Source organism: Mandrillus leucophaeus, unplaced genomic scaffold (genome assembly GCF_000951045.1).
Source record: "Mandrillus leucophaeus isolate KB7577 unplaced genomic scaffold, Mleu.le_1.0 Scaffold82, whole genome shotgun sequence".
Classification (NCBI taxonomy): Eukaryota; Metazoa; Chordata; class Mammalia; order Primates; family Cercopithecidae; genus Mandrillus; species Mandrillus leucophaeus.
In genome coordinates, this window is record NW_012108919.1 from 5,135,490 (window position 1) to 5,144,518 (window position 9,029).

Consider the following 9,029-nt stretch of genomic DNA (forward strand, 5'->3'; position numbering starts at 1 on the left):
CATTCAATAGTCCAGCCAGGATTCAAACCCAGGGATGACTAAGTCTCGGTCTGGTACCTTGTTTTACTCTGCGCTAAACTGCCTCTCTTTGTTTTATTTTGTCGGTACCTATAGCATTATAGTCTGGAAAAACAGTCTTTTAGAAATGACAATGAATATTAATAGCTCCTTTGTCTTTAAAAAAAAGTCTTTAGAGAAATTATCTAGAACAATATTCAGTTCATTTTGTAATGCAGCCTTGGAGTTAACCACCCCCCACCCAGTTGTAATAAATCTATATTTATATAGAAAGATGTCCATATTAAGTTAATTGAAGAAAGTGAATTGCAGAGCAGTGTGTATAGTATAACTCCATTTAGGTTTTGTTTAACATTACAGATATCCTTAACATATCTATATGTGTATATATATGTGTGCAGAGCAGATATCTGAGAAGACACACACTAAACTCTTTACAAAGATTCGTGCTAAGGACTGGGATTGGGGGCCAGGTGGTTAAATAGAGGATAAGGAGATGATTTATGTATCAGTTATATTTTTTATAATCCATCTATATTATCTTAAAACCAATTTTTAAAACAAAAACATATACATTGAAACTTTCTTCATAAATAGTTTATGACAATTTTACTTATTTTGGAACTAGAAATTATAATTAGAAAGTCATTATTACCACTTTGCACTGTTAAAAGGGTAGTTGATCATATGAAGTGAGATTTTTTTCCCTTGCTGTCATGAAAATGTTTGTCAAGTTCCTCCAGCAAAGCCCAGCACAGAGTTGTTGTTCAGTAATCGTTAATTATCTCTTTCTGCCACAAAACCAGAAGCAATGAGAACTAATCTCTACCCCAGATGAAAGTAACTTGTAGTTTGTGGAATATTATAAAATCATCAGGTTGAACTCTTCACCTTGAACTACAAACTCACCCCCATTCTCCACTGCTTTTCATCTTATCTTCATTCTCCAGATTTTTTCCTTCTAAGGGGTCATCTTCTATGCAGTCTAAGAACACCTGCATTCGTAGGGCCTTTTTGTAATAGCCTGGTGCTTGTAAGGCATCGAATAGATCTTATCCTTATAATTCTGTTGTTACCAACTTTCACATTGTTGTTTTTTAAATCTGCCCCTGAAAAGTTAGATTTTTAGAATTGACTTCATTCATTCATTCATTTATTTATTTATTTATTCATTTTGAGACAGGGTGTCACTCTGTTGCCAGCCTGGAGTGCAGTGGCGTGATCTTGGCTCACTGCAACCTCCAGCTCCTGGGCTCAAGCAATCCTCCACCCTCAGCCTCCCAAGTAGCTGGGACTGCAGGCACACACCACCACACCTGGCTAATTTTTTGTATTTTTGTAGAGACGAGGTTTCACTATGTTGCCCAGGCTGGCCTGGAACTCCTGGGCTCAAGCAGGCTTCCCACCTCAGCCTCCCAAAGTGCTGGGATTACAGGCGTGAGCCACTGCACCCAGCCTAGAATGTACATTTTATATTGTTTATTCTCTTTTGCCGTTCTCCTCTGCCAGTGAATATGATTGTTTCTTCATGTAAAAACAAAACGTTTTTATTCCAGTTGACCACGACTGAGAAGCCATTGAGAAAGCCACCTGCCAGACTGAAAAAACTCACGATCAGAAAGCAAGTGAAAGATTTCACAATGAAGGACATCAAGGAGAAGATGGAGGCCGCCGAGGAGCGCAGGAAGGTACTGAGCTCTCAGATGCTCTAGGCTTGAGGAGTTCGCTGTCAGCTAAAATGATCTCATGCCAGACCTCTCCTATCAGCAATTTTAAGACAAATTGCATGGATCTATAATCAGTATTTTTTTAAATTATTTTACTAATTTTTTTAAGAGAAAAGTCTCACTGTGTTGCCCAGACTGGAGTACAGTGGCATGCTTGGAGCTCACTGCCACCCTGAACTTTTAGGCTCAAGTGGTCGCCCTGTCTCAGCCTCCTGAGTAGCTAGGACTACAGGCCCATACCACTACATGAGGCTGATTTAAAAAAAAAATTTTTTTTGTTTAGAGATGGGGTCTCGTTATGTAGCCCAGTCTAGTCTTAAACTCCTGGCCTCAAATGATCCTCCTGCCTTGGTCTCCCAAAGTGTTGGGATCACAGACATGAGCCACTGTGCCTGGCCTATAGCTAGGATTTTAATGATCTTTATGCTTTTTATTATATGTGATATGTTTAGTGGTTTTTTCTTAAAAATTTCCTTTCTGTTGTAAAGGAATAAATCAGGTTGGGTGAAAATTACAGTTGCATCCATATAGCCTAAGTAAGCAACATCCAATTCTTGGAATTAAATGAAGTATGGAGCATTCTTCATATGGAAAAAGAGAAACTTCAATAGAGGCTGGGGGCAGGAGGAGAAGCAGGGTTGGGGTGTGGTGTTAAACTGAGAGAAACCGCTGCAGAGCATCAGGCTGCATTACTCCTACTGCATTTTCACCAAGGGCCCCCATAGCCCTCCACGTGCTCTTGGCCAGACCCAGCCTTCACACCTGGGTCTGACAGCCTTTGTTTCCCAGCTCTCTAATTGGCCTATCAGAGAGCAAGGACCAGACTCCAAGCTCCATGAGGGCAGGCCCCATGTCTGCCTTCTTCAACAAGAGTTTCTCAACAAATGTTTGTTATATGACTGAATAATGACATAGAGAAGCCATGAATGTTCAATACAAGCAACATCAATCACAACTTGTAGAAAGTTATTCAGGCTCTTTTTCATTCTTTAATACTGCATTTCAGACCAAAGAAGAAGAAATAAGAAAAAGGTTACGGAGTGACCGACTTTTGCCTTCAGCCAATCATTCAGATTCAGCTGAACTAGGTGGGGCTGAGGTTGCATTTGCCAAAGGACTTCAAAGGGTGAGATCTGCTGGATTTGAACCATCTGACCTGCAGGGAGGAAAACCATTGAAGAGGAAAAAGAGTAAAAGTGATGCAACCTTGATTGATAGAAACGAAAGTGATGAAAGTTTTGGGGTCGTGGAGTCAGACATGTCCTACAACCAAGAAGATGACATAGTCTACTAAGCCATTTTTTGTGAATTTCATAAGAAAGCATCCATTCTCCCCATTTGTGACATTTGTAGTATGTCTCATATTCTTTGACTGACTGACCTCATTCCACTGGGATTTCTGCCTTGGGCTTAAGGATGATTATGTGGGTTGCACAGGCTGAAGATCAGTTGAGTAAATTAAGTAGCTATGCTAGCTTTAAAAAAATGAGCGAGGGGGAGACTTGACCAGCTAGATATTTGGCACTCTCCTTTGTGTGGCTTCAAACATTATGGAGATGTCTTTAATTTATAAGTGCCTTCAGCTTACATGAATAAGTTCGTGCCAAATGAAATCCTTCCTGTTTACTCCTGCCTTGTGGCGGGGTCCATCTTCTGCTGGTCCTTTAAGACAAATTGCATGGATTTGTATTAAGTATTTTAATGGTTTGTATTTTTTTTTTGTTTTTTTTTTTTGTTTTTTTAATTTTTTTCTCCGTGTTGTGAAGGAATAAAGCAACGTCTTGAAGTTGGTTGAATTACAGTTTTATCCATATAGTTTACGTTAGCAATATCTAATCTCAGAATTATATAAAGAATGGAGTTTTCTTCTTGTGCAAACAGAAGAACTTCAGTTGAGGCTAGGGGTGGAAGGAAGGAAGTTGTGAGGGTGGGGATAGACTGGGAGTCAGCCTGCTACCAGTGTCTGTCTTCCCTGCAGACATGCTGAGCTGAGAAGCTGCTGGTTCTCATCTTATTGTCAATATACCTTGGTTCTTCCCTCCCTTACCACTCACATTCAATCAATTATCAGGTCTTATGATTCTAGATGCCCCCCTTTTTTGTTTTTTTGTTTTTTTTGTGTGTGTGTGTGGAGATAGGATCTCACTTTGTCACCCAGGCTGGAGTACAGTGACATGATCTTGGCTCACTGCAGCCTTGACCTCCTGGAGCTCAAGCGATCCTGAAGCCTCAGACCTCCAAGTAGCTAGGACTACAGGCACACATCACCACACCTGGCTAAGTTTTTGTAGAGACAGGGTTTCATCATGTTGCCCAGGCTGGTCTCAAACTGCTGAGCTCGAATGATCCACCCACCTCACTTGCTTGCAAACACATATCAAAAGTCAGTGAGTGGCAAGTGACAATGAAGTTGCATCTGGTGACAGGCTATAGAGTGGCAAGTCAGTCAATGTACTTCAATTGTACAGCTGCATCTGGTGGCCTTGAAAGTATGTTTGAGGCAACGTCAAATCTCCGTATGTTCTGAATTAAAATCCAGGTGGAATATCCTGACATTGCCACAAAAGCACTGAAAAACCTGCTTCCATTTCCAGCATCCTATCTTTGTGCAGCAGGGTTTTCTGCAGTGACAGCAACCAAAATGAGATTATGGAGTAGACTGGACATAAGCAACACATTTCAGATGTCACTGTCTCCCATCACCCCAGATGGGACCATCTAGTTGCAGGGAAACAAGCTCAGGCTCCCGCTGATTCTACATTACGGTGAGTTGTATAATTATCTCATTACATATGACAATGTAATAAGAATAGAAATAAAGTGCACAATAAATGTAATGCACTTGAATCATCTTGAAACTATCCACACCCCCTCCCCCACGTTCATGGGAAACTTTGTTTTCCACGAAACCAGTCCCTGCTGCCAAAAGGTTGGGGACCTCTGTTGTATATGTTCCTATAGCCTGTAGGACTTCAGACACCTACAGCCAGTGAGGTATGATGGTGGTGGTAGAAGGGGGTAGAGGGGCTTCTTCAAAACTCATTGCAGAGCCAAAAGCTTTAGAGTCAGTCTACTTCTTACAGTGTGACCCTGAGGCATTCAGGCTCTCTGTATCTCGATTACCTTACATGTTAATTTGGGATAGCCACAGTCACAGAGTTGAATCAAATGAAATAATGTGTTTAAAGATACTGTGTACCTGCTTGCCTGGTTCAGCAGACTGAGTTGTCCCACCCCTTCTATGCAGATATCTTGATTCAGGGGTGCCCTGTCCACTCCATGCCCAGACAGCTCTCCAGGCATTCGTAGCACCCACTCACCTGGAACAGCAGCCTGAATCACCCCACCCTTCCTGTGCAGAGATCTTGGTGCAGAGGGGCCCTCTCTACTCCCAGGCAGATCTTCAGGCATCTGGAGCACCTAATCTGCATTAGGAATTTGAGCCAACTCCCATCCCTGTGCAGAAAACTTGGGACTGAAGAGGTTTCCCAGCTCCACACCTAGGCATAACTCTGGATGCTTGGTGGCCACCCACTAGATTATCCCTCAGAGCTTGTGCTTGTGTCTGCCACTGGGGAATGTGCAGGCAAACCTGCCTGGTCTGGCCCCACCCATCATGGCCCCTGCCCCTGCCCCCTCCAGGGTTGCATAGGGGAGCTCAGACCACTGCAAATTCCACAAATCACCCCATTGCCTAAGGCAAGAGAGAGCTTCTGCAACAAAGATCAAGTATATACACAGCCATATTGGCCACAGCTGGCTCCTACCTACAAGCGCCATCTAAGGGCTTGTAGGTCAAACTGCACAGCCCAATATAAAACCTGCTGAAAGAAATGCATAGGGCTATAGAAGCAAAGCCAAAAGACCCTACACTGTTGGGGTACAGTACAGTACCCCAGTAACAGGAACTGTACGGGGGGAAGGGGGAAAGGAAATGGAAAGAAAATATATATATATAGTAGGAAAAGAAAGAAAAATAAAAATCCCTATCTTCAGGAAAATAATAACAAAAATTAGAAGTGCCAGTATCTCCAGATGAGAAGGAACCAGCACAAGGATTCTGCACCATGAAAAATGTGAATATAGTGACAAACAAAAGGATTGCACTAGCTCTCCAGCAATGGTTTCTAACTAAAATGGAAACTCAGAAATGACAGATAAAGAATTCAAAGCATGGACTGCAAGGAAGCTCAATGAGATACAGGACAAGATCAAAAAGCAATACCAAGAAACTTCTAAAGCAATCCAGAAAATAAAGGAAGTGATAACATCCTAAGATAACATCTTTTTAAGATAAACATCTTAAAAAGAAATCAATCAGAGCTTCTGAAATTGAAAAACTCAAGGAATTTCAAATACAACTGAAAGCTTTATCAATAAACTGAATAAAGCAGAAGAAAGCATTTCAGAGCTTAAAGGTTGGTCTTTCAAATCAACCCAGTCAGACTAAAATAAAGAAAAAATAATTTTTAAAAATGAACAAAGTCTTTGAGAAATATGGGATTATGTAAAATGGCAAAACCTATTAATTACTGGTATTCCTGAGAGAAAAAAAGAAAAAAAAATCCTGGAAAACATATTTGAGAGAATAATTCAAGAAATTTTCTCTAATCTTGCTAGATAGGTAAACATCCAGATACAAGAAATCCAGAGAACACCTGCATGATACTATACAAAATGATCAACAAGGCATATAGTCACCAGATTGTCAACATTAAAAAAAAAAAAAAAAACTTAAAAGCAGCTAGAGAAAAATCCCAGATCATGTACAAAGGGAACCCCATGAGGCTAATAGCAGACTTCTCAACAGAAATATTACAAGCCAGGAGAAATTGGGGGCCTATTTTCAGAATTCTGAAAGAAAAGAAAATCCAAACAAGAATTCCATATCCTGCCAAACTAAGTTTCGTAAGCATAGGAGAAATAAAATCTTTTCCAGATGGGCAAGCACTAAGGGAACCTGTTACCACTAGACCAGCCTTACAAGAGATTTGTACTGGAATTCTAAACATGGAAATAAAAGAACAATACCTGCTACCACAAAAAGGCACTTAAGTTGACACAGACCTTATAACTACACAATAGAAACTGGAAAGCAACCAGCTAACAACTTCATGATAGAATCCAAACCTCACATAACAATATTAACCTTAAATGTAAGTGGTTTAAATGCTCCATTTAAAAGGCACAGAGAAGCAAACTGGATAAAATAACAAGGCACAAGACCTGTCTATCTGCTGTCTCAAGAGACCCATCTCATACATAATGACACCCACAGGCTCAAAGTAAAGAGTTGGAGAAAGATCTACCACAAAAACAGAAAATTAAAAAAAGAGCAGGGATCACTATTCTTACATCAGATAAAATAGACTTTAAACCAACAATAGTAAAAAAAGACATAGAAGGACATTACATAATGACATAGGGTTTAATTCAATAAGAAGTCTTAACTATCCTAAATGCATAAGCACCTAACATTGGAGCATCCAGATTTATAAAGCAAGTACTTCTAGACCTATGAAAAGAGTTAGACAGCCACACAATAATAGTAGGGGATTTCAACACCCCACTGACAGCATTAGACACATTATTGAGGCAAAACACTAACAAAGAAATTCTGGACTTACATTCAATGCTTAATCAATTGGACCTAATAGATACCTACAGAATGAACACATTACCCATCAACCACAGAATAGACATTCTTCTCATCTGCACATAGAACATACTCCACAATTGACCACATGATCAATCATAAAGCAAGTCTCAATACGTTTAAAAAAATTGAAATTATACCAACCATACTCTTGGACTACAGTGGAATAAAAATATAAATTGATATCAAGAGTACCTCTCAAAATCACAGAATTACATGGAAATTAAACAACTTGCTCCTGAATTTCTTTTGGATAAACAAAAAAATTAATGCAGAAATCAAGAAATTCTTTGAAATAAATGAAAACAGAGACACAACATACATCTGTGGGATTGCAGCAAAAGCAGTGTTAAGAGGAAAATTTAAAGCATTAAATGCCTACCTCAAAAAGTTAGAAATATCTCAAAAATGATCTCATGTCACACCTAGTGGAACTGGAGAAACGAGAACCAACTAACCCCAAAGCTAGCAGAAGAAAAGAAATAACTAAATCAGAATGGAACTGAACAAAATTGAGACCCAAAAATTCATACAAAGAATCAATGCAACCAAAAGTTAATATTCTGAAAGAATAAGCAAGATCAATATATGGATAGCTACATTAACAAAGAAGAAAAGATCCAAATAAGCAAACTCAGAAACAACAAAGGTGGCATTACAACTGATCCCACAGAAATACAAAAGATCTCCAGAGACTATTATGAACAACTCTATGCCCACAAACTAGAAAATCTAGAGGAAATGGATAAATTCCTGGAAACACACAATCTCCCAAAATTGAATCAGGAAAAAATTGAAACCTTGAACAGACCAATATCTAGTTCCAAAATGGAATCAATAATAATAATAGAAAAAAACTACCAACCAAGTAAAGCACCAGACTAGATGGATTCACAGTGGAATTCTCCACATGTACAAAGAAGAGCTGGTACCAATTCCACTGAAACTATTCCAAAAAATTAGGAGGAGGGACTCCTTCCTAACTCATTCTACAAAGCCAACAATTAAAAAAGAAAACTACAGGCCAATATTCCTGATGAACATAGACACGAAAATCCTCAACAAAATACTAGAAAACCAAATCCAATAGCACATCAAAAAGTTAATTCATCATGATCAAGTAGGCTTCATTCCTAGGATGCAAGATTGGTTCAACATATGCAAATCAATAACTGTTATTCACCACGTTAATAGAATTAAAAACAAAAACTATATGATCATCTCAACAGATATGGACAAAGCTTTTCATAAAATCTAACATCTCTTCATGATAAAAACCCTCAAGAAACTAAGCATCAAAGGAACATGCCTCCAATTAATAAGAGCCATCTATGACAAACCCACAGTGAACATCATGCTGAATGGGCAACAACTGGAAGCATTTCCCCCTGAGAACCGTAACAAGACAAGGATGCCCACTCTCACCACTCCTATCCAATATAGTACTGAAACTGTGAGCCAGAGCAAGCAGGCAAGAGAAGGAAATAAAAGGCATCTAAATAGAAAAAAGAAAAAAAAGAAAAAAAAGTCAAACCATCTCTCTTCACAGATGATAAGATTCTACACTTAGAAAAGCCTAAAAAGATTCCACCAAGAGGCTACTGGAACTAATAAATGACTTCAGTAAG

At 39.3% G+C, this 9,029-nt stretch overlaps 1 protein-coding gene across 1 annotated transcript in view; it reads left to right on the forward strand.

Moving 5' to 3' along the window:
- STMND1 (stathmin domain containing 1) overlaps nt 1-3,525 on the forward strand; it is a 23,346-nt gene extending 19,821 nt beyond the window's left edge. The window contains exons 3-4 of the mRNA XM_011967937.1: nt 1,575-1,706; nt 2,752-3,525. Coding sequence (XP_011823327.1) covers nt 1,575-1,706; nt 2,752-3,039 — 420 coding nt within the window. The 3' untranslated portion in view covers nt 3,040-3,525. The remainder of the gene's footprint in view (nt 1-1,574; nt 1,707-2,751) is intronic.
- Nucleotides 3,526-9,029: the final 5,504 nt, after the last annotated feature.